At 46.4% G+C, this 26,513-nt stretch overlaps 1 protein-coding gene across 3 annotated transcripts in view; it reads left to right on the top strand.

The window, feature by feature from the left end:
* Positions 1–26,513, top strand: part of TIMELESS (timeless circadian regulator) — a 327,088-nt gene that overhangs the window by 292,632 nt on the left and 7,943 nt on the right. For all 3 annotated transcript variants that reach the window (XM_078689100.1, XM_078689101.1, XM_078689102.1), the window contains exons 25-26: positions 15,127–15,245; positions 24,469–24,718. In XM_078689100.1, the coding sequence (XP_078545226.1) occupies positions 15,127–15,245; positions 24,469–24,718 (369 nt within the window). The remainder of the gene's footprint in view (positions 1–15,126; positions 15,246–24,468; positions 24,719–26,513) is intronic.

The raw sequence follows: 26,513 nt of genomic DNA, 5'->3' as shown, positions 1-26,513 counted from the left end.
TTCACAGTACTTCCTTTTAGATTGATGCCAGAAAATCCAGTCTTCACGAAGGTGATGATCTACCTTAGAAGGTTGGGGACGATTAGCTGATCACAGCCAAGTCTCATGATCTGGTGTTTCATCCTTTCCTGTCAACAGCTTCCCTGTTGTTCGACTTGGGCTTTTCAATCGGTTGCCCCAGTTCCTACCTGGAGCCCTCTCAGTGCCTCCTGTTAATCGGGTGGTACTGGATACCATCTCACTCAGAGCTTTCCACTCCTCCGGATATTCCGGCTATTTTTTTTTTTTTTAACAACTCTTTTTATTGAATATATATTATAGTGACTGGATGATAGACATCAGAGCATATAGTTTCAATTTCTCAAACCTCGTACTTCCATGGATCCACCTTTGGTAGGAGGGCACCCCCCACACCCTGGCAATATTCTTCTTAGCCACCATTAGCCAGAGTTTCTGGTATTTCGGCCATGTCTGTTCCCCGTGACACATATGTGCTATCTGGCATCCACAGGAATCTCTTGTCCTAGGACCTCTGACATCACCCGTATTATCTTGCCCCAATAGTGGTGTATGATTGGGCACTCCCAAATGATATGAAAAAAAGTACCTTTTAGGCCACATTCCCTTATCCAATTATCTGTGTGGATGCGTCCTAGTTTGTGCATGAGCGTGCTTGTAGAATAGAACCTATGGAGGATTCTTAGCTGTACCAACCTGAATCTCGCTCTGACTGCCACCTCTCTTGGACTTTGTATAGCCTCTACCCAATCATCGTTCTCTTATAAGCCAATTTCAGATTCCCAGGCTTTTCGCAGCGCCCCCAGGGGATCAGATGAGTTATTAACAATCTCCTTACCGCCTTTCCCGGGATTGGGTCCAGTAGGAGCCGCTCCACACATCCCCTAGATGGGCTATATCCAACAACTTCCATTTACTGAAACCCTGTAATTTGCTGACCTCCTCTAACATATCACTATCCCCGAGTGGGGTACGTACTGTCAGTTTATTGCCCCACCTTAGGAACATATTAGCCCCATTCCTTGCCTCTAACACCGTCCTTGTGTGCGGGGGCACAAGCTTCCCCGCCCGCCTACGATACAATGCGGTTGAGCAGCCTCTAGTGCCCATCACTAGGTGGTCAACTTGGTAGGCCGGGTCATTGCTATCCCCAAAGATCCAATCATCAGCTGTGATGCCCAGTAGTACTTCCTAAAGTCTGGTAGAGCCAGGCTGCCATCATATACACCTCACTAGAGTTTGACCAATGCTACTCTCGCCCCGCCCCATCCCACAGTAGCTTTTCGCAAGTCCGTGTCTAACTCTCTGAAGAATGCATCAGGAATCTTGTACGGTGTATTCTGGAGGACATGTATCATACGTGGTAGTGTCATCATTTTGAACAGGACCAATCTCCCCATGAGGGAGATAGACAGCGTCCTCCAGTGCGCCACGTCCCTTCTCAGGAGTTTGAGCTGGGGTAACAAATTCCTATCCATAAATTCTGGCCTGGATATACCAGCATGGTCTGTGGATGTTGCCCATCAATATGGTAGGTTGGCTGAACACCAGGGCTGACCATCTCAGCTGGGATCATCTTGCTGACCATGAGTGGAGTCACAAGACCTCTTTACCTATTGGGGCACATGTCATTTGAACCTCTTTGCCACTCAGGACAGCAGCCACTGTTGGCAGTTTGGAGCCCTCCAACATCTGTCACAAGGAGCTTTGTGAAATGCATTCCAGTTGGAGTTGAAGTTGCCCCTCCACTACGCTTTTCTCCCATAACTTTGAGTCTTCTGGTTCTGAGGAAGATTCATCACGACTTGTCCCAAGTCATTCCTATTGCCCTGGACTATCCACAAAGCGGGGGGTGTACAGACCTTTAGAACCTGTTGATTGTGACCCTTAGTTTTCTACTCAGTGGACCTGTTGTCCCAATCAGGGGTGGCCAGTTCTGCTCCCCAATCTTCACAGCCTACTCCTTCTTGCGTTCAGATTGAGTTGGGAAATCTGAGTGCCTTTTTAGCTGACACTGGAAGTAGTGGACATGTTCTTTTCGGCATATCGCCCTTGGTTGAAATTTCTTCAGTAAGCGAGATGGAACAAGTTTGTTTTCTGGTGTACTGAGAGGAGTATTGATTCTTTAAAATCATCTCTTGCTATCTTTCTAGTGAGTGCTCTATCTACCTGCAGATTTCTCACTGACCCTCACTCCCTCCTTGTTCCGGATAACCTTGTTGGCTTTCCTAATAAAATGCCATATTAGCATTATGTAGTACAAATGCTCGACTGTCCGTATTCTCAGTAACGCCTTGTAAGTCACAGGGAAAAAAAGAGTTGAAATCAGCATTGGGGCGCTGGTCCCGGCACTTTAGGGCCCCAATCACGTCATCATGACCCATGCCCTGTCATAAAGGAGCATGTGCCCTCTACTGGCACTAGAGTGCTATTGCAGATGTTTCTGAACAGTCTAGCTGCTGGGGAGTAAATATTAAAAAGGTGGGGACACTAAAAGTAGATGGAGTATCCACCAGAAAGATCATTAGTAAAGGGTATGTAACGTTTTCTTCTTGCTCTTATGACTCATTTTTACTTGTGGGAAGACTTTGAGTGGAAATGGAACTCCATCCTGAACCTCCATGTGGCCATGAGCAAGAACAGCCCGTGACTTCTGGCGGGACCTCTGTTACTAATGCAACCTTTAATATGCTTGGTGATGTAAAGCTTTGCTTCCTGCTCTTTGATTGTCTTTAGATGCATCAAGGTGCCGCTTTTTAGTCATGCCCAGGGCCCAAGCACCATGGGCATTTATCTTATTGGTCTGTTGCAGCACAGCTGGAATCCTAATTTATTTGGCGGAGATCTCTTCCTGACGCACACATTCTGTGACATTAGGGAGAGGTTGTGGCGAAACAGCAAAAGTGCCGACGTTGGAGCTAGGGAACGAGGTTTGATTCTCTGCAACAAATCAACATTCTACGATTGTGAGCACATCACTTAATCTCACTGTGCCCATGGACACCGCCTAGAGACCCTCAGGGGCGATTAGCCACGCTATACAAATTCAAGTATTATTGGAGTCATCAGAGAACTGGCAAAGGTGGGAGCAGAGCTCCAGATCCGTGTCCAAGGGTAAGGAACTGATGACAGTGTGCAGGGATGACGCTAATATGCGGAAGTGCTCTGGCACTTCCGGGGCAGTATGAAGTCACTGTGTAACTGTGCTACACACTACTTGTGTGCATTTAGCATTGCTCAAAAAATCTCTAAATCCAGTTTGGTGCCTTGGAATATATTGAAGAATCTGTGATTAGAAGTATTCACCAAAAATATTTTTCACAAGTCTACCATCAAGTTATCCTGAAGAGATTTAGGGCACCATGAACATTCAAGAGCTGCATCTGGAGTTCGTGAGAGGTGACGGTGTTCATGGTTGCATGCCCCTGGGCTTAAAGTTTGTCAGCAACACTATGGTGAGGCTTGCAGTCATGTGTAAAGAGGTATCTGATACAGACTTCTAGCTGCAGATCCCTCACCTTAGAGTAATCCCCAGGCGTCAGACTGGATCAGGAAATTTTCTAGTAGTACCCCTGTGCGCAGGTAGGTGGTGTCGTCGACGCCGGCAGTGACGTGTGTGGTGTGTATATATAGGTGCTCCCCCCCCCCGTGCGCAGATGTAACTTCTTATCTTTCCGCTCAAGCCAGCACACATCCCTGAAACGCTAATCTCCATAAATATTTGACTACTTTTTTCTCTACTTTTTGAGAATTTCTTCTAGTATGCTAGGGACGTCCTCTAAGAAATCATTAGGTTTCAAGTTATGTGATGCCTGTCACAGACCGATGTCTGTGACAGACTCACACTTGGTTTGTCTTTGGTGCTTGGAGCGAGACCACAACTCCAAGACCTGTGAGTACTGCCGGGCCAGGGTCCTGAAGGCGCTGATTAAGGGTTTCCTCAAGCATCTCGCCACCCGACATAGGAAGACTCCATAGCGTTCGGTTAAGTGCCACTGCAAGAAGAAGTCTTAAGAAGTCTTCGACATCTTCACACCCGTCCAAGTTCTCGGACAAGGTGCATGAGTGCGTTGACCTTCCGCCGGAGGTGGTGGATGTGCTTTTTGGCTGCTCTTCTTCCATTCACAAAATCCATCTTCTCTGGCTGCTGGCCTTAGTTTGTTACCTCATGTGAGAACAGAGGAGTTTATCCTGCTGTCTCTTGCCCTGCAAGGCTTTGCTGTGGACACAGCTAACGGTTACTTATGGTCCTTTCTGCCTTTTTTAGTTTGCTTGTTCAGCCCTCTTTATTCAAGTCACCCATTGTGATGCAGTCTCAAAAGTGCCTTTATATGGTTTCCTCTGCTTCTGTTATTATACGTTAGTTTGGTTCTTAACTTTTTCGCACCTGGGCCGTTTGAACGTATGCACAGTTGCACCCGAGACTTTTAACCCTGCAGTTGATTTTTATCATTGCCATCAGTTCTGCCTATCACTTCAGTGAGTTGCAGGCAATGTGTGCTTTGGTATGGATTCAAAATATGAAGTATCCCTCAGAAGAACAAGATATCTGATTTAGTTAACGCTCTCTCTGTTGGATGCTCAGTCTAACTGTAGATTTGTCACTGCTCGCCCTCCTCGTTTTGCAGTGTGGACGATGTAGGTTATAAAATCCTAAGTTCAATTTACCACATTGTCAACATATCATTTTGATGTTAAATACACGTTTGAGGGCGTGGAAATTATCAGCAGTTAAACTGACATCAACGTGCAAGGTTGATGCATATGTCTCTATGAGGAGGTGGTACAGAGTTGACATGGAGCCCGAGGTAACACATGCTGGTGCATGGGAGATATTGAAGGATATTTTCCTGCTCTAGTCTGGTGCCAGAGAGGATTCAAAGGGTGAATAATCAGTGGTTAGAGTATCGATGAGAAAGTCATCACAAAAGGTAAGAAACTTGTTCTGTTCTCCCGTTCCTGCCCCATCGTTTTCCTCCTTTGTAATTCCTCAAGTTGATCTTACTTTCACAAACAGAGGAACATTGGGACCTATTGTCGTCTATCATCCTCTTTAGAACAGCTGCACCTTCATAAATTAGCGTATTAAACTCCTCACCTTCAACAGCATTCTTCTGGAAGATTTTAATATCCGGTGAAACAGATCCTTTACATGATCATTCGTGAGCTGGCATCTCTGATTGAGCAAAAGATCCCTCTCTGCAGACTAGAGAGTCAGTGCAGTAGTGCTTAGTGAAAGTGCGGACAGAACCCCACATTGTAGCCTGACAGATGTCTAAGAACAGGAACATCCCTAAACAGAGCCGTGGCAAAGTGAGTCCTGGGGCACTTGTTAGGATCCTTTTTGGCCGAGCAGAACTTAATACAGTGGACAATCCAGCAAGACAGTCTGCTTCATGATTTACTGACCTTTCTACATTTCAGTGAATTTGATGAACAGCTTATGAAGATGATGGCCTTTAGTCCCGTCATAGAAATTAAGGGTATTTTGAGGGTTAAGGTTTTGAAATCCCTTCTCCTCCTTTGTTTGATGCTGAGGAGAATTCAATGTGGTAAGCGTATTTGACTACCCCTCATGAAATAGCAACAACGCTTTCGGAAGGAAGGAGGCAGAGGCGTCCTCAGACACACCTTGTCTACATGTGTCGTCGTATATTATGGTTGATCTAAAACAACCTAAACTCCGCTATTGCGACACACAACGTAATTTCAATAAGCATAAAGTTTTCAAGGTAATGAGCTGAAGAGTACAGCTATGAAGCAAATTAAAAGGCACGCACATCAGGAAGGTCTGGGAGCTTGGGAAAACATGTGACACCCCTTTTAGATGACCCCTCACAACAGGTAACATGAAAAATGAGGGCTGATTAGTCAAATAAAAGGCCACTAAATAACTTTTAACTCTGCTGAATCACACCAGGAGACGAAGTAAACCTCAGTGACCAAAATGTATGAAATTGGTTGGAGGACCACTTGCAGCCAAAATGACATTGGCACATCATCCGGAAGGTCAAAGCCTTTCATTTGGTCCCCCTCAATGGCAACGCTTGATGGTGTCAGTTGTGGAGATTTGGTTGGAACACCCTGCCCTGTTTCTGTGACTACAGGTCCTTGAAAAGGAAGCTGAAGGGAATGATAGATGCTCGGGCCAGAGGTTCTGAATACCAAACCCTTCTGGTCCAATCAGGGGACACTAGAGTGGCTTGTGTTCAGTCATGCTTCACCTTCCTTAGAATGCACGGGGATAAAAGGTAGTGGAGGAAATGCGTGCAGAAGACTGAAATCCCACTGAAGGCAGAATGCGTCTACCAGAGATGCTACAGAAGGAAATTGATGGTTGCAGAAGTCGTGGCACTGGCATTTTGAGAGATGATGAAAAGTTCCACCAAGCACATTCTCAACTGCGCAAAGCCCCTCTTCTGAACTTGTCCCTCCTGATATTGAGGGAACTAATGACTAGCCAACAGCAAGATTGCTTTAACTGCTAGCCAGCGCCACAACCTCAGCACCTCCACACATGCAAGCCCCCACCACGTCTCTTTTTGCGGTTACACATTACTGTTATGTTGTTGGTGAGCACCTGAATTGACTTGAAGCTGATCAACTAGGAGAAAACGCTTTTAGGACAAACTTGCTGCACGCAGTTGCAACAGATTTGTGTGGTAGCTCCGCTCTAACAAGGACTAAAGACCCCGAATCTCCACCTCATCCATGTGACACCCCAATGCTTAGCGATTATGCATTGATTTCCAGCGTAACTACTGGCGAGGAAGGAAGAAGGGCTGGCTGTAAGTTAGATTGTCCACTATGAATGACCTAGCGACACTTCCTACATTTTTTTTCTCTGGTCTCCCTTTCTAGCTAAACTTATACAAAAATGTACCTCCTTCCAAGTAGCTAGACATATCTAAGAAAATGACTGTGTGAATATTTAGATCTGGTTGCAGGCAGGTCATTGTACTGAATGTTTGTTCACTTGCTAAGCATGTAAACTTGATTGCAATTTTCTTTTTTAGATGAACATAAGTTGATGTCTTTTTTTGGCAGAGGCATGATTGAAGGAGAGATCGCCTCCTGTTTCCGTATCTGTTCACAAGATTTTACATCCTGACCGGGTGAGGAGAGGAGAGATTGCAGTCATTTATTAGGAAAATCTCACAGCAAAGGCCAGTGAAGCAGAGGTTTTCCTTCGTTAAAAACTTTTGCATTTTCATTATCACCCTCCCCCTTTGATACTATCTTTAGTGTCCTGGTGTACTGCCCTCCAGGTCCTGATTTAATTCTCTTGCTCTATTTATTTCACTTTTTGTTCTAAATCCTTTTAAATTGCTTATTTTATAGGCTTTCAGTGTATGGATGGGTACTGCATTTTCCACTAAAGTATATGATCTTTTATAGACTTGTACTCTTGGCCTCAAACAATTAGCTACTGAAGCTACCAATGTGACTGGACCCATTTTAGATTTATTGTGGGCATCTGACAATATGATATCAAGTGATTACTGCACCGGTGGCATGCTCCAACCACTCAACTTTAATCTTAGCTAAGATAGATGGCAACAATTCCTCCTCGTTCCATCAGCGCTGTACAAGAAATTGCAAAATAGCTAAGACTACAACCTCCACGCTTGACTTTGCAAGAGTCATCAACGTGTCCTACTGGATGATGCTCAAAATCAACTCGCGGATTACCTCATTATGGACACTATTGATCCTGCTGTGGCGGTGATGACAAATCGGAGGGCCACCTCGACACTTTGGTACACACAGGAGCTAGTGGCAGCTAAATACCCAAACACCATGAAAGAAATTGGCAGAAAAATTGTTGCTCACAAGAAAAGAAGGTAAAATATAAGAAAGAACCTTTAGAGATCAGTTTCAATTGACTCATACTAGCTGTTGCTCAAATCGCATTATTTCAAGCAACAATGCTCTACATAATTTTAAAAAATATAAAAAAAGTTCTAATCCTCACTGTAGCCAAGCATGAATCCCTGCTTCTCAAGATTTTTGTATGACCTTGTCTGTCTTTTTCGTTGACAATATTCAAAACATTTATCAAGCCTTCTCGAGTCATTTGATTCTTGAAGTAAGATGTCCGATAAAAAATATAATCTGCTAGTTCTCATGTTTTCAGTTATTTGGCCCAGATTGTAATACCTTCACCTGTGTTATCTTAATGTCCTCAAAGCTTTATTTCTAAGTTGGTGAAAATTAACTCCATCTCCCCTGAGGCTGTTTTGCAAATTATTCAAACTATTAAGTCTGAATGGCCGGATGACCCCTGCTCAGCTCGTATGTCCACCTTGTGGCAACATTAATTTGTTCTCCTCTGTACCCGCTAGTAAAATAAATTGACTAGACCTGGTAAGCTGCCTGAAGAAAGAAAACCTGTATGTGTAGGTAAAAAAATATATATACCAACCATTGTGCCTGAATGTTCCAGGCAACTATTGACCTGTTTCCCTTCTTTCACTCTGTCACAAGGTGACTCGGTGGTCAGTAAACAAGCAAGAGTCTCAGTTCAGCTCTGATGTTTCTTTACTATGTCTTAGGTGATCTGGCTTTTGTTAGTCTCACAGCACAGAGGTTGCCCTCACCACAGTCCAAAATGAGTTCAGAATCATCTTGGACCAAGGAGGGGGTTACAGCTGTTAAGTTCATTGACCTCTTTGTCTTCTTGGACACTGTTAGCCACTCAGTCCTGATAGGCTGGTGGGTTTCCGCATTTAGGAAGTCGCACTGGAGTGGTTGCACTCGTTTTGGTGAGGCAGGAGCCATGCAGTCTTTTTTTTCTTTCTTTCAAATATCCCTTTATAAGCTTTTACATTTTGACTATAGAAGAGTACACTTCAGACAGCCCATTAATTTAAAAACCTGCAAGTTAGTAACAGTATTGTATTAAACAATATAAACTCTCACCCCATAATACAGCATGGCGTGGGTATTCTCTTCACAAGTTAGTAGGTTAGACAACCATGCATTGCCCTCGGTAAATCGACATCTTGCTAGGGGAGCGAGAAGTGACTATATACTAACAATAGCAATAAACAAAACTGTAGACCTCACACCCTGTTCACATTAGCATATTTAATGAATCCAGGACCCTATCCATCCAGTGATCCTTTTCGTGCTGATCCTCCAGTCCAGTGTCCGTTAATAAGAACCATCAACGTTCCCCAAGTTCCTCCGAATCATTTAGCCTACTACCCTCAGGGTCCAGGTCCGCCCCCTTTCGCAACCTCCCAAATAGCGGCACCCACAAAAGGATTTAAGGGGACTCCTATGTGTTAGGCAATGTTCCACACTGCGGCAATCAGGGCGGCCTATCATCCAGTGAGCAGCTAGTTTGACGACGTATGCGCCTCATGCAGTGATTTCCTGCTCTGCCCCAGATCACGCTAAATGTATGGCTGCCTCTTGATCTACATCCCACTTCCCGAAGTCTGCTAGCCACAGTGATGTTTGAAGGGGTTCAGAGGACTCCTATGACATTGCAATACAGCATTTGTATAGTGTCAGTGCTAGATCAATCATGTGGCACTCTAATTTATTCTTTTTTGTTCCTGCTCATCCTACCTATTAGGCAGAAGCCCGGGTAAATATTCAGGTCCGACACGAGTCCGCACACCACTTCAAGCTTTTTGAAAATCCAGGCATTCCCATAGCATGTGATAAAAGGCTGCCTCTGGCGCATTATACTGAAAAGCCAAGCAGTCATAACGCCCCCATTAATGTATATCACCAAAAGAGTCTTTTGTGGAGTGCCACACTGATCTTTTTTGAGCCCTAGTCTATAGGCGGGTATATTGCCAAAGTTGGAAAAAATATTTTCATCTGTCCTGCATGGGTTATGCGGATGACGCTAAAATCATTCTGAGACTGGATTTTCAAAGTAATATCACTTGGGCAAACGTAGTGCAAGGATTAAACGCAGCTGCAAATTTGATTGATCTAAATTGTTTAAAAGTTAGCTCATATACTGATCCTCCTCCTGCTGATCTGCTGATTGGTAGCTGGGTTTCTTTGTTCAGTGTTCGCACCTGTTCAGTAGGTGAGAAATTTGGATATAGTCTTTGAGAATTTTTTCTTTTCTCCACATATGGATATGGTATCTGCTACCAGCTGCCGTTATTATTATTATTATTTTTAAAGAACATCCTACTGTTTAATCTAAAATCTGCAATATTTCCCATCATTCACGCACTAATAGGAACTTCTTTGGATTATGACAATGCCCTTTTTCAGGCCTAATCTATTAATTTCACATGCTCCAACTAATTCAGAACTGTGCTGCTCTCCTACTTTCTGGATTACAGTGACATGCAGAATTATCTGGGCACTTGAGATCCTTACACTATCTTTCTGTGCAGAAGCGTATTATTTGTAAATGCCTGTGTGCTTGCTTTAAAGCTCTTCAGGATTCTTGGCTGATTTTTTTCAAGCACATGCTTTTTTTATCTAATCCCTCCAGAACTCTCTGCTCTTCATTGGTCCATTTACTGTAGAGCCCTAAACTAAAGAAAGTCCCCCAAGGTGGCAGATCCTTTGCTTTTCAAGTGGTCACTCTTAGGAACTCCCCACTTCTGAATTTACGACAGACTTATCCATCTAAATTCAGGAAACTCCTCATGACATGGCTATTCACAGCTGAAACACACTCATGTTTAGTATCCTGTCAGAGCCAGAGCACCCTCGAGAGATTGTGTGCTCTATAAATAAATAGGCATTTTGCCACCTTCAAAAACAGTTGGTGCCCAGCATTTTCTGTTCTAGAGTTTTCCTCTGGAAGATAGCTTCTGCCTTCGAAGGGACGTCTGATTCCTGAATGCCTTTCCACTTTAGGCTTTGATCCCATGGGTGATGAAAAAGGCGTATAGCCCTGGACTGGATCCCAAGGGTCTGGTACTCTGATCATAGAGTCACCACTTTTGTTGCCTCTCCGGTAGGACCTGTTGTCCTAACAGTAGGGCAGAGTGCTGCACCCGAATGTCTCCAATCTGCACCTTAATGCACGGAGATAGGCCGAACCAACCAAGGGGCTTCTACCTTTCATTGGAGGTGGTGGATATCATTTGTACTACTTTTTGCTTTTCCAGTCTATGAATTTAGACAGGCCAAATTTGGTGTGAGAATTGAAGTTGAATCTCTATAGATAAAATTGTCTGAGCTTTTGTTTGCATCATCTTTAGGCCGAATATTGAGAGGCACAATAATGAATATATGCTCAGTCTGTAATATATCTAATTGATTAACAGTCAATCCACCCAGAACGTATCTGTTATCAACAAAGAAATAGTTATATGTATTTAATTCAGAAACTAACCTGAAATGGGAAACAGGAGAATAAAAACATGAATTGATTTCTATATGACCAAGTTTTTTAGCTGTTGAGCTAATCTAAAGATTGAGCATAAATGCATTATTTGCTCTGGAGTAAAGTAGATTTGTTTATTGAGCAGGCAGGGTGTTGTGTAGAGGGTTGCACTGCACCTGCATGAAAATTAAAATTGTCTATGTACACAGGGAGCGACAAGTATAATCGAGCCTGAAAAGGTGTTTTTTGATTTTTACGGAACTCAACTTTTGGACTTCTTTTATGCTAGGCAAGAGAAGGTCTGTATATTGAATGTTACCTTCTAAGTTTTGAGGCCCACTAAAGTCATTCTTGTTTTTCCGCTTATTAGTTTTTCTCACTGTAATATGTATATTTCCTTTCAGATAACCTGGAATGCCCATCGTATCCTCTTGATGCTGATACAAGCTTATTAAAGGCAGCCACTACAATTTCTTTAGAATTGGGGTCATATGATATGATTTTCTTGCATTTTCTGCAACATGCACAGTGGCATTCAGAGGCGCGATTGAGGATCTGTGTCGCCCTGGTGTTGCCACTATCTATATGCCAGAGGACCAGGGCTTGAAGAGCAGATTTAAAGCCTTCCGGAGAAATGAAGTTCTTTATTTTCTTTAAAGATTTAAAGAAGTGGTGCTTGGGTGTAGCCGTTTTCAACAGTGCATTGACATGTTCATTGAAACTCAGGTTTTTGACTAGAGTGACTCTCTTGAATTTTAGAAACTTGATACTAGGTGAAATTCCCAAGGGGGCCAGAACTTCAAATCTGTTTTGAACATGTGGACTATCATATTTGAGGCGAAGGACTAGTGTGATCTTGTTAGGATTCTACTTAAGCAAGATGGTAGCCACCCATTCAATTAACTTTTGTAAGAACCCTGTTGGTTATATTTGAAGATTTGGACACTCTGAGGAACAACTGCCTATCGCCGGCGCATTGTTGTTTTGAAGTGTTCTTACCTTGTACTATTTCTTTCAGTGGCTCCATGTATATGTTGGAGGTGAGGGGAGTGGGATGAGCCTTGTAGTGCATTGGAGTTTGAGTGTGTTGACGGTTTGAAGGTTCTAAGCATTACTAAATCTATAAAAAAAATATCGATCTATCGATGCCCATTGTGGCTCATAAGATGGCTGGTGTGATACGTTTTTCAGAAAGGCTTTCACTTATGTTTTCTCCACTCCCTTCTTTATTCTGCAGAGGGTCATTCATTTGGTTCTAACCTTGTTGTATGCTCCCTTCGATTTTCTCCCCAGTTGTAGTGCGAGGGTTTTGACGCTGAAGACAGTTTCTAATTGCCTCACTTCTACGCATTGAATTAGCGAACTGTAGAACTTGTTAGTTCAACTTCTGTATACTAGGATTTTCTATAACAAGCTGCCACTTAGGGCTTGTACATCCTTACTTCGAAAGGCACAGCCATCTTTCCAAGGGGAACAGTCCATCGTACTCTGTGTTCTTTTCTCCACTTCATCCTTCCAAAGAGGAGGAGAGGCTACAGCAATTAGTCCTACAGTGTTTTTACATTGATAGGACCAAAGAGTACCATGGTAATGGTATACTGTTGGATTCACCGGTGTGAAGAAAGAAAGGCGGTCCTGAATCAGACCATATGAATATGGATTATCGTCTGAATCCAACTGTGCGATGCCTTGGCTAAGAATGATCCTCTTATTGACCTTGGGGCTTAATTAAGGCTCCCTGTTTTCCGTTTTTACTGATTTTTACAGATAAATACACAGAAACCATTTATTTTCTAATCTGTATTTATGTTTAAATGTGGATAATAACAGAAATTGGGTGGTTTTTGAGTGATTCAAATACACTTTTCCATGACTACCAGGCCAATAACTGTGGATTGATAGGTAAGGGGGTTAAAAAAAGAAAGACATTTTAGTTAAGATGCTTACACAGCAGTAGCTTTGCACAAGGCTGATAAGGAAATGTGCATATTTTCATATAAGTGCATTGATTGATCTTCTGCGGATGTTCATATCACTGAAACCTGGCAGGCATTCAAGCATGACTGCATATTCATTGGTTACATTAATGTAGAAATATACCAGTTTCAGCTTTACTTTTTTAACAAAACCCATAATAAATATGGATAAATACAGATAAAGTTGACAAAAAATAAATATGGATAAATACAAATGGAAATGCCTAAGAAATAAATAACAGAAAACCGGGAGCCCTAGGCTTAATATACTGGAGTGGTGTGGCTCACTGGTTAGGTGGAGTGGTGTGGCTCACTGGTTAGAGGTGGCAGACCCGGAAGCAGAGAACGGCCGGGACCAGGGTTCAATTCCCGACGCGGCAGGGTCGTGGACCAGGGTCAGCGGACTCGATAATACTCGCCTCGGTGCCTACTCTAACCAAAGATCACACTTGGCAACTCTGGGCATTAGCTTGCCTCATCTCTACAACGGCCCCCCACATTCGCCGGGGATGCCTGGTTTCACCTTGGAGATACCCAGTAGGGACCATCTCACAGGGATAGCCAGGACGGGTTCCCCAGTGGTCTACAGCGCCACGACGCCTCAGGGCAGCAGTGCGCTTTACAAGACACATACATACATACATACCAGGGCTAATGCTGCTCTAACTAGTGGTGTTCTGGTTTTGGGCACTTGCCAGAAAGCCGAGTGGGTATCTGGTCATGCATTCATAAGGGAGGCTCATTTTGCCTACTTGATCCCACAGGACTTCATGGTGCAAGTTTACTCCTCAGATCCACCTGCTTTTAGGGGCATTGCTTTGGTAGGTACTCACTAGATGAGTAATCTCTTTTTAGAAATATCTATAAGAATCAGTTACTTACCTTAGCTAGCACTCTTTCTGGTCAGCACTCTAACCACAGATTCTTCACGGCTTGTCCGCCCTCCCCATGGAAGTAGACTTGAGGGTATAATAAGGTCTCACGTTTTTTTTGTATACTTCTGTTACGAACTCCAACTTTTCAGCAACTCTTCGCATCTGAGGGAATGGGAAAAAATTGAAATCAACACATTTCAGTGCACAGGAGGTGCCTGGATAGGGTGTTGGGCCATCATATCCGGAGCCTGGACAGAGCTGGGATGTAGGCCAATATGCCAGCATTCAAAAGCTGTTGTGTAGGTTTTCCAGTTCCAATCTCTCACCTGTAAAGAGTCTCAAGTTGAGGAATATGCAATTAGATTGAATATCCACCAGAAAGGGTGTTATCAAAGGTAAGTAAAGTATTTACCTCAAACTGTATAATTCTTTGATACAGTGCTCACTTCTATTATGAATTGTTGCTGCTGATACCCTTTCGACCTTGTTGTAAACTATTGCCTGTTGACTCCAGCCTGTTTTCTGCTGGTCAGTTTCGAATTCTGATTGTACAGTGCTATGGAAATCATTTGGGTGCAGTCCACTCTATGTAAAATAGTAAATAATGGACTAAATAAAATAAGGTTGTTATTTATGCAACGCTTCTGCACGATCTTCTGTATTCTTTCAAATTAAACTGTTGGTAAAATAGTTTGAGGTGAAGTGTTCTCGACATAATGAACCGCTGGGCCTACTTGGCTCCCACTTTGACTCTAAAAGAGGAATCCAACTTAAGAGTGAAAAGCTTTCCTTTCAAGTTACTGTTTTGTTAAATTCCCAAAAAAATCCTTAACGGAATCTTCTAGATTATTAAGTTAATACAGGGATTTAAACAGTCCCGTTCTTCAGGTCTTTTGGGCACCTCTGTATAGACTCTCCTGTCTTTCTCTCACATTTCCAGGCATCTCGCAGGCTGTGCCCCTGGTGCCGCTCACTGAGGAGAACGAAGATGCCATGGAAAACCGCCAGTTTCAGAAGCTGCTGAAGGCAGTGGGCGTTCGCACCCCAGCAAATGAGCAGGTATACCACCCACACCCCCAGCTCAGGTTGTCCACGTTTTTGTATTTTAAATAGCTGTTACTACCCCTTGTGGGGCGCCAAGGCACTTATCTACATAGCTGCTTGCTAGAATGGTTGGAGAGTGAGGATGGAAGGGGTGTTGACTTTTTTATTGCTTTTATGTTGGAAGGATTTCTATGCTTTGTGTGATGACTACAGAGGTTGTGGTTCTGTTATGGGACGTAGCACTTATCTGTGTTCTGGGTCAAGCGGTGTGAGAGATGGGCACGCAGTTTATGGCTTTCAGTAATCTGTTTTCTTATGATCATAGTCCACTTAGCTGGATAATGCACTGGTTTGTCCATTGTGAGATATTTTGGTTTTGGTCCTGAGCAGACACACATTGAAGCGAGAAATGGTGGAGGGATTTGCAGGGGGATGGACTTTGTTACTATAGTCCCATATCTGATTGTCATTGTGAGATGTCAAGAAGCGGTTATAGTTTGTAGCTATTCTGATGTATTCTTCTAACCACAGCATCCTCCCCTTTAAAATATCCCTAGGTGCCAGACTGGATTAGGAAGATTTAAAAATAATTGTTCCTGTGTGCCGATAGGTGGCTTTGTTCGGCTCTTGATTGACTTTACAATATTGGGGTCCATTCCTCAATATTGTAAGTGCCAGGGAGGCCACAGAGAGTACATGGGCTGGAAACTCAACAACTCAAGTTTCACAGCAGCATGGTGGCTTCACTGAACACAGGAGTGTTAGGTACCAAACTACTACTTTCAATAATTCCACACTGATGCCAGTGTAGGATTTATTGTACCATGTATCCAGAGGTCACCTCAGAGGTGCCCCCTGAAAACCTACCAACCCTGGTGTGGTCTCTAACCCAGCTGTAGGCATCCAGACACCACCAGACATGTTTCTGGACCCTTGGGTACAGAGCCGTTGCTCTCTGGGACCAGAAACAATGCACATTCTGGGCAGAGGTGTCACACTACCTCCTCCTGGATGGGTCAGTGCACGAAGGGGGATGCTTCAAAAGCCCTCTGCTTTTGTAATACAACCCCCAGCCTCTGCTGCAAGCAGCAGATGGCAGCCCCTAGTTTATACCCCCACTTTGGGTGGAAAAACTCAGAAGAACAGGAGGTGTGCCCACCTCTGTCAACTCCACCCCTAAGGTAAGGAGGCAAGGTGAAAAATATCTGTCCCTACCATCTTGATGATGTGGAGACCCGATCCAGTCAGGGCTATCTCTATGCCCCGCCATGCAGGGAGGTGGCATAATAGAGGGTGTAGTCACCGCAGGTAAGGTTCCCATTGGCCCTACCTACTACTCCCCTAAAACATCTCCTAAATTTTGGATTTAGGTGGCCTACTCAGACCTTGAAACTAGATCTGCGATGCCGTTAGAAGCAAGAAGACGACCCTGCAGAGAAGACTGAAGACGGCGACTGCCTTGGCCTCAGTCCTACTGGCCTGTCTCCAGCTTCTGCGAAACTGCGACCAGTCTCGCAGCCAGCGACCTCAAAAAACCCTGGGAGGACTGCTGCATTTGAAAAAGACTCCAATCTCCTGTGGACAGCTGACCTGTCCAAGAAGAAACAAGCTCCAGGCAGATCCGCGTCTCCTGCCCACTCTGCACCAGACGCTCACGGCCCGGGTCTGAGTGGTTCACCTATGCAGTCGTTGGTCCTCCCTCCTGCAACGTCACCTGCAGCCTGTTTGCCCAAAGAAGAATCTCCATAATAAAGCATTGGGTGCCCGATGCTGAGTTTGCAAAGCCTGGCCCCTGCAACAGATTTACCTACCTGCAAGCAGTGTGGCTCCAGGCCTCCCCAGTTTCCATTGAAAAGCATTTGGGCGAACTCTGATTTTGACCTCTGCACCCGGATGCCCCTGTGCCGCTGGTGGTGTAGTTTTGGGATTCACCTGGCCCTTGCTGACTTTAGGTTACCGAAGACTGGGATTGTAAGTGCATTACTTACCTGATTAACCACAATATTGTTTTCCCCATTAGGATAACATTGAACTTTTATGAAAAGTTTTGAAGTGCAGGTTTTTCAAAATGAAAAGTATTTTTTGTTAAAACATTTCTTACCTTATTGCGAAGATCTTGTTTTTAAAATAAAATAAAATGTATAATTTTCTAAAATTGGTCTGGATCTCCTGCTTGAGCCGTGTGTCCATTATCGATTACTGTTGTCTTGGGCATGTTCGGCTTGTCAGTCATCCTTGGTCATTGTTCCTAGGGGCACGATTGCCTGGTTGGCTACCTGGTGCTGTGTCTTCCTCTCGGTTGTTGTTGTTATGCTTCATTGAGCTCTCCTTTGTGTGGAGTGGTTCTCAAGCTACACAATACCTGTTTTCGTGTATTCTTGTCATTTCCATCAATGACCCTCCTGGTAGTCATTGTTGTGTGTTTCGGCATGATGCCCTCTGCCCTGACATGCTATTTGTCAGCATCCCTTCTCTGGACTCTTGTCTCTTTCGGCCCCTGGGGTCCTCTGCTCAGTTCCCATCTTCTTGTGGGAATCTGTGGCATTCTGTCACTGTGCACTGACTTTTCTGGTCCTGTGCCTTCGTTTCGTCCCTGTATGGCCCACAGTGGACTTGTGTTGTCCTCTGATGACTTATGGTACCTTGCTTCCCTTGCTCATGCTCCGCCCTGCCCTTCAGGGTCTGGTGTCAGCTATGCTGGTAATGCTGAGCTTTATGGGTCTGTTGTCAGCTGCGCTTGTGGTGGTTTACTCCTATTCACATGCACTAGTAGATGGACATGACCTGTAGCAGGTCTGCCTTATGCGAGTGTAAGTGGGTCACGCCACGTAAGGGGATTATTATGCAACCTCCGTGAACTACAGTCTGCTGCCCAATCACGGAGTGCTATGGTATTAGTATTTGGGTGGGCCAGGATGGAAGGCTAAATATAGTTCAGCACTTCATAACTTACCTGGACATAGGCAATTGTGTGCTGGTTGGGTTGTGTCACATTTGTATTATGTAGATAATACTTGATGGTGCGAGTATTGTTTCGGACTCACGCCCAGAGTTCTGGGACGATGTAGTTTTCTTGCAAATCGCCATGACTTCTGCTCTCTTCTGAATTGTATATTCTCTAATTCTCTGAATCTACTGAGCCTTTAGCACTGTTACACAATGAAATGAAGGTGGTGTTGCTGCACATGATTACCTTAATGCCTTAGTGCATGTACAGCAGGGCCACAATACTAGATTCATTTGTTCTTTAAATCTACAAAAGGATCTCCAATTTCCATGCATTGTCCTAGAGTGTGGAGTGCACACATCCCGTCAGTCAAGACCTTTCTGTACAGTTTGTTTTAAGAACCGCTTTATTATATGTGTGCAACATAACAAGTAGCTTTTTTTGTTCATCTTAAAAGCATGAACCTGGGACACTTTTGGCCCGAGTAATACCTGTGCCCAAAGAGGCTTGAACTTGTAAAAGCTTTGTGTAACCGTCATTGTGGTCTGTTCGTGAAACTGTTGTTTTTGTGAACTAAAGGCTATGTATGTATTCTGAAAATCTGAAAGAGATTTTTAGTTGTCAATTCCTTACCATAGAATTTCCCCCAGGCGTCAGTCTGGATCTGGAAATGTTTCATTAGCAATACCCCTGCACGTTGCAAGGTGGTCGGCTCCAGCGTCATGCGTCCCGTAAATGACTTTTCAGGAACTACGTAGTCTCTGTCCGGGTTCGCTGTTGTCATTTCTTTCTTTTTTCTTGCCAGCCTAAGCACAGATCCGGAGAGAGCTACTCCTTAGCCATTTTTTGCCTACCTTTTTATTCAACTTTTGTTTCTGAGTCTTGGACTCCTTGTGCGGCGAGATGTCCCAATGTAGGACCTGATTCAAGCCCTGCGGATCCTGTCATCTGATGATGTCTGTGATGGATCCGCACCTTGTGTGCCTCTTGTGCTTGGAGCACAACCGAAGTTGTGCTTCGAGTTCCGGGCCATGTATCCAAAAGCTTAGTGAGAACGGTCTCGAAAGCTGTTGGAGGCCCGGCACTCTGCTCCGCGTTGCTCCCATTCGCGGTCGAGAAGAAGGTCCCATGAACAGTCGTAGAGCCCACACTCCTTATCCTATTAAAAAACGAAGGGACATTCAGGTAAGCACAAGTTAGAAGTCGAAGAAGAATAGGCATTCTTTGACATCACCGCGTCTGTCGACTGATGCTATGCAGGACACAGAGCGTAGTTGCTCTAGGCCTCCGTCCCCAGGGCCTCTTTCTGAGGTGACTCCACGCCTCCGCACTTTTCCAGGAGGTGGAACGTCTCCTGCCTGATTGCGACAGTTTTATGAGGCCTTGCACCTCATGTTTGGGAAGTCGGCTATGCTGTTGTGCCTTCTGGCCCTGCAGAGTCAGTTGGGGTCCTCAGGCCTTCGACGCTGGCAGCTCCGAAGGGATCCTGTGGATCCGTTATCGGATCCAGACCGACGTCGGTCGTTCCACCTTGACCTTCCCCAATGCTTATCCCGGAGTCGACGCTCCAGACATCATCCGTGCCCCTGGTCAGTGTTGACCACATTCTCGTCCCCGACTTGGACACGGAGCCGGACCGACGATGGTTCCAATGAGGGAGGGGAATTGTATCCCTGTGTTCGTGTCCAGTGTTGATTTCGTACTGGAGGGTGGTGAAGAGGACTGGGAGGGGCCCCTGGACCATTTAACGGACCAACTTGAAGACTCCATGAACTGACGGATGGACCTGGGTGAGTGCAGTGGGTAGGACACTTCCCCTTACACTAGCTTGCTTTCTCCCCCTACCGTGGCTACGGAGGAGGAGGCATCCTACGTAATGGTGGTGAGAGGGCAGCTGAGGTCCTTGACCTCGAGCTCCCATCGCTGGCAGTCAGGACTAACCTTCTGAGAGAGGTGCTTCAGCCTGCGGCTTCTACATCCATGCCTCTTTTGCCTTTTAATGAAGCCCTCACTGAGGTCCTTCTGGGCACATTGTCCAGGCCCAGTACAGGGGCTCCTGTGGACAGGACAATTGCCTGCTGCCATCACCCCGCCTCGGGCGAATCAGCATCTCATATGCAACATCCTTACCATGAGAGCTTGGTTGTCCAAGCCTCAACTTCCAAAGGCACATTCCCTTCTGCTCCGCCGATAGGAAATCCAAGAAGCTGGACCATCTTGGGAGGAGGATGTTTTCTTCCTCCAGCTTGGCTATTGTGGTTGGTGAATTCCGCTTGCCTCTTGGGCCGATACTCCCATACCATTTGAGATACGGTTGCGCAGGTGCTGCCTCAGTGCCTGGAGGAGTACTGGGACGTTTTCTATCCAGGCAGTTGTGGATGGGAGAGATATGGCAAAATTCACCATTCGTTGTTGACTGGACAGCACCGCGTCACTGGGCAGAATGTTTGCCTCGTCTGTACCATTACAACACTACACCTGGTTGAGGACTTCCATCTTTTCAGGAGATGTTCAATCTACTCTGATGGACATGCCCTTTGATGGCACTCGCCTTTTCGACAAAAAGGCAAACGGCGCTTGATCCCTTCAAGGAATCTTGAACTACGACCATATCCTTGGGCCTCACAGCTCCAATCCTTCCCCCTCAGTCTTCCTTTCGTCCCTATGGTTGCTCCGGAAGGGGTGCCCAGCCACGTCCCGCCCAGCCACCGAGTCATGCAACTGTCCAGCCTCTGCGTGGCAGCGGACGTGGGACCCAGCGTCCTCGTGAGTCAGGGAGCCAGCAGCCGGGCTTTCCCCCCTCTGCCACTGCCTCCAAACCTTGCTAGTCTAACGTTTCAGGCCCATCATCGGCCAATCGGAGGCAGGATTCGCCATCACCTCCTCCGCTGGCAGCCCATCACGACGGGCAGGTGGGTTCTGCCGATAGTCCAAAGGAGCACCTCCCTCCATGCCACCCTCCTACAACCTTATGTCAGAGGATCATTTGGTGCTTCTCCGTGAGGAAGTTACAGCGCTCTTGACCAAGGGGGCCATAGAGAGGGTCCCTGTGCCAGAAGTATGACGTGTTTGTTATTCCCGCTCCTTTATAGTGCCCAAAAAAGGAGAAAGGTCTGCATCCTATCCTACCCGTCTGGACCCTCAACTTCTTCCTCTGGAAGGAGAAGTTCAGAATGCTCACTTTAGCCCTAGACCCAGGAGAACGGATGGTAGCGTTGGTCTTACAGGACGTTTTTTTCCATATCTCCGTCCTTCCTGCCCACAGACGTTACTTATGGTTCACGGTGGGCCACAAGCACTTTCAGTTCACTGTGCTAACCGTTTGGCCTTACCAGTGCCCCTCGGGTGTTCACGAAAGTGATGGCGGTATTGCTGCTCGTCTGCGCAGCTCAGGGGTACAAGTTGTCCCCCATCTCCACGACTGGCTGTTGAAGGCAGGCTTGCCCCAGGCTGTTGTCTCCCACCTCAAGACTATGGCGGACCTCATGCACTCCTAAGGGTTCACTATCAAAATGTCAGTCACACCTGACTCCCTCTCAGATGCTCCCTTTCATCAGGGCGATTCTCGACACAGTGCAGTTTTAGGCCTATCCTCCCAAGCAGTGAGTCTGGGATATTTGGGCCATGGTACTGATGTTTCAACCTCTATCCTGGATTTCGGTGAGAATGACTCTGAGGCCACTGGGCCTCCGGGCATCCTGCATCCTGCTGATGGATCATGCTAGATCTCATATGCGGGTTCCGTATTGGGACCTGAATTTCCAGTGGGCACAGCATCAGGGGAATCTACAACTACGTCCAGATCTCAGAGGGAAGTGCCCAGCAACTGCAGTGGTGGCTAACTAACCAATATTGGGTCAGAGGCAGATCCCTTTTCTCTTACCCAAAAAGATCTGACGCTGGTGACGGATGTGTCACTCTTGGGGTGGGGCTTCTACCTGGGAGATCAGAGGTATCTGGTCTCCGACAGAATCCGGTCTCCATATCAACCTTTTCGAGCTCCGGGCGATCAGACTAGCCCTGAAGGCCTTCCTTCCCTCTCTCAAAGGGAAAGTGGTGCAGGTGTTCATGGACAATGCAACCGCCATGTGGTACTGCAACGAATAGGGCGGGTGGAGTCGTGGATCCTTTGTCAGGAGGTTCTCAGCCTCTGGAACATCAGGGCATATCCCTAGTGGTTCACCACCTGGCGGGCTCTCTGAATGCCAGAGCGGATGAAGCCAGCCGTCTGTGCCTGGTCAATCACGAATGGCCTCTCCATCTGGAGGTGGCGCAAAATCTCTTTCAGCGGTGGGGTGAGCCTTGGTTAAATTTGTTCACCTCCGAAGAGAACGCACGTCAGCGGTATTGCGCGTTGGAGCTTCCTAGGCAACACTAACTGGGTGTCGTTTTCCGACGCAAGTGGAACTTCAGCCTCTTCTACGCCTTTCCGCCTGTACCACTTCTGCCCAGAGTGCTCACGAAGATCAAGCACGACTAGGCTGAAGTTCTTCTTGTGGCTCCGGATTGGGCACGAGGAGTCTGGTATTCCGAACTACTGAGCATGGGCATCAATCCTCTGATCAGACTGCCTCTTCGGGAGAATCTTCTATCGCAGCAGCAGGGGACGGTTCTTCACCTGAACGTGTCAAGTCTCCACCTGTTTACACGGAGATTGAGCGGCGGGAGTTGCCAGATTTCTATCTTCCACCAGAAGTCTGTTATATCTTCTTGGCAGCCAGGCTCCCTCCGGTAAAACTGTATACGCCTGTAGATGGAACAAATTTGTGGCATGGTGCACAGCAAAGGCTGTTGATCCCCTTTCTGCCCCTCTTTCGGAGGTTCTATTGTACATATTGTCTTTGGCGCAGCAGGGTTCTGCTTTGGGCACCCTTAAGGTTTATCTTTCGGCTATCTCTGCCTTTCTGAGACTTCCAGATCAACCTTCTTTGTTCAAATCTAACATTGTCAACCGGTTTCTTAAGGGTCTTACTCACTCGTTTCCACTGGCTCGTTTCCTAATGCCCCAATGGGATTTAAAATTGGTCTTGACCTTTCTTATGTGTGCTCTCTTCGAACCTCTTCATAATTGTCCTCTCAGGCTTCTAACCCTTAAGGCAGCTTTCCTAATTGCCATCACTTCTGATCGCAGAGTTAGCGTGCTCCTGGCTCCATCATCCAAGCCTCCCTATCTGTCTGCCCCTCCAGATAAAGTGGTGCTTTGTTTCTCCCTAAAGTGGTCACGCCCTTACACTTGGGACAATCCATTACTCTGCCCACCTTTTACCCGCCCCGCATCCTTCCAAGGACAAAGATAGACTCCACCACCTGGACCCAAAACGTGTGTTGTCTTTCTATCTTGATCGGATCAAAGAATTCCAGGTGGACGATCAACTCTTCATTGGCTGTGTGGGTGCCAATAAAGGTTGGGCAGTGCAGAAAAGGATTATCTCTTGATGGGTTGTCCTCTGCATTAAATTGTGCTACGCATTGTCAAAGAAGGAACCCCCTGTGGGGTTATGTGCTCACTCTACTAGAGCAACAGCAGCAACCACTGAGTTAGCAGGTAGAGTCCCAGTCCTGGATAGCTGTCAGGCGCCAACGTGGGCATCTCTGCACACTATAGGCATCAACGTGGGCATCTCTGCACATTTTTAGTAGACACTACTGCCTGGACAGACAAGTCCGGGGGGATGGGTACTTTGCCCTTTCGGTCCTCGGGGACTTACTCGTGTGATCTTGGTTCACAGACCCTCCTTGATGGTTGGTATTGCTGGGGTATCTATACTAAGGTAAGGAATCTACAATTGGAAGTCTCTATCAGATGAGTAAGTTATGTACCTTCAGTAACGATGCATCTGGTAGAGACCTATTCTAGTTGTAGATTCCTTACTGCCCCAACCATCCTTTCCGCTCTGTGATCTGATTTCTAGGGATAGGGGCTCACTGAAGGGCCCTAGTTATGACGCACCAGTGGTCAGTGTCTTTCTTGGCTCTGCGCTTCTGGCATGGAAAGTCGTGTTAAGCACTGACATCCGTGCACCCGGCGGTGTCTATGTCGGTCCTGCAACATCTTTTACGGTGCGCACTATGCCGACGACGGACACAAAGCCGACCGCCACCACCTGGCGATGCGCAGGGGTACTTACGCTAATGAAAAATCTCCGGACTGACGCCGGAGAGAAATTCTATGGTAAGGAATCTACAATTTGAATATGTCTCTATCAGATACATCGTTACTGAAGGTAAGTAACGTACTCGTTTAAACTGGCTTTTAGTCTTGTATTCTTCACTCATTTCTGTTTGGTGCAGGAATCATTCTGGCGAATCCCAGTGAAGCTGAGCCCAGTTCAGCTGCGCAGCATTGCAGACTTCCTCACCTTGCAAACTTTCGAGGAAGAGGAGGAAGCTTTAGAGCATCAAGACGAAGGGGCAAAGTCAGAGCAGCAGCAGCAAGAGCCCAGTGCTGCATCCGAGCAGGGCGTTAGCGAGGCGCAGAGGGCCGAAGCTCTGCAGGCCCTACGAAGGGCCCGAAAGAAGAAGCCAGCTCCCTTTGCGCCAGGTAAGGAATAATATTAGTGCGTGGCTCCCTGCTCACTAGAAGCATGAGCTGTTCCCAGGTACCTCTGAAGAACAGACACCTAACCCCTTGCGCTACTGTCCCTCCGCATGGAGTATTTATTTGGTAGTACTTGCGTACCCATGTGTTCGAGGCATGTGGGCTGCTGAATTCATATCTATAGCATAGATCGCCGCCTAGTGTTGGGTCCGGATGATTGCACATTGTTGTCCTGGAAGAGTCTTCAAAGTATCACGAGATAGGGTTCTACAGCCTCGCCTCCAGGCCCGGCTTCGGACACTTCTAACGAGCCACAAATGGTGAAATCGAAACCGAACGAGAAATCTTCGTTGTCTACACAACCGAAAGCACTAGAGGCGCCATCGAAACAGAAAGTGCGTGTTGCTTTGGTTGGCTCGAAGTCTTCTGAACTATCGGCGCCGACAAAGCTTAAAAAGGTAATCGAACCGGTGAGGTCGCTAAAGGGTGTCGAGCCGAAGACTGGGACCCCGAAAACACTGGTCAAGGTTGTCGACCCGAAGAAATCGGCGCCAAGGGCCGCCGACACAAACAAAGGACGCGGAGCTCCAAAAGTTGTCGATCCTGCTCGTCGGACGGACAAAACCAAAAGCAATACAACCCTCGACTCCGCGCCTGGCGGTGGCTCGAAGGAACCAGTCGAGTCGACGCAGCCGTCCGCCTCCTTCTCGAAGCAGGTGTCGGAATCGTTGAAACTCATTACGGAGAAAGCTTCCGCTGTCGGTCCCAAGGATACTTCCACGCCGAAGCCTGCCACCAAACCTCAAAAGTCGCCGGCGCCCATTCAGTTTACGCTGACACCAAAAGTGGTGCCGAAGGCCTTCGCACCTAAGACTGTCGTCGAGGCGTCCATGAAGGTGTCCACGGGTCCAAAGCCTACACCTGCGGTTGTGGGCACAAAGCATCGACAACCCCTGCTTGAGGAGCAGTCGGAACAATTCATCGACGCCGACACGGGTAAACTTTCTATTTACAAACGAAAGATCACCCTGGCACAGCCTATGGAGTCCTACACAATTCTATTAAAGAAGAAGAAGGATTCCACGGCTTCACCCGTTCTTGTCGAACTGATAGCTCCACGTGGACAGGAAACTGCTCCTATCTCGCCCACTTATTCAGATGTGGAGGCTGGGGAAGGTGACTATGATGAGTACAACTACCCTGCCGACACTGACCCTGAGGATCAACATGACACATGGGCAGATGCTGCTGACCCAGGAGATCCACAAACTGCCCCAGACACTCAGGTGTATAACGTGAAAACATCGCCTGAGGACTCAGCGGCATTTAATGCGCTTATTGAAAGGGCAGCCAAAAATCATGATGTCCAGCTCCATGCTGACCCTATTGAGGTGGATTTTTTGTTTGACACTTTTTCCACCTCTGAGAGGACCGTAAAGACTCTGCCAATGCTAAAGGGTGTCTTAAAACATGCTGGAGACATTTTTAAAGAGCCCACAAGGGCCAGGGTGATAAACCCCAGAATTGAGAAGAAGTACAAGCCGGCGCCTGGGGAGCCTACCTACATCAAGGGCCAGTTGCCGTTGGACTCTCTGGTTGTTTCCAATGCCCGGAAGAGGGCAAACTCACAAACTACTGGTGATGCTCCTCCCCCTGACAAAGAATCTAAAGTGCTAGAAGCATCAGGGAAAAGGGTGGCGGCTCAAGCGGCCAATATCTGGCGCATTTCAAACACTCAGGCACTCTAAGCCAGATATGACAGGGCACATTACGATACACTTGAGACCCTGTTACAACA

Source organism: Lissotriton helveticus, chromosome 1_1, assembly GCF_964261635.1.
Source record: "Lissotriton helveticus chromosome 1_1, aLisHel1.1, whole genome shotgun sequence".
Taxonomy (NCBI): Eukaryota; Metazoa; Chordata; class Amphibia; order Caudata; family Salamandridae; genus Lissotriton; species Lissotriton helveticus.
The sequence above is the reverse complement of the archived record's forward strand: the minus strand, read 5'-3'. Positions and strand labels throughout refer to the sequence as shown.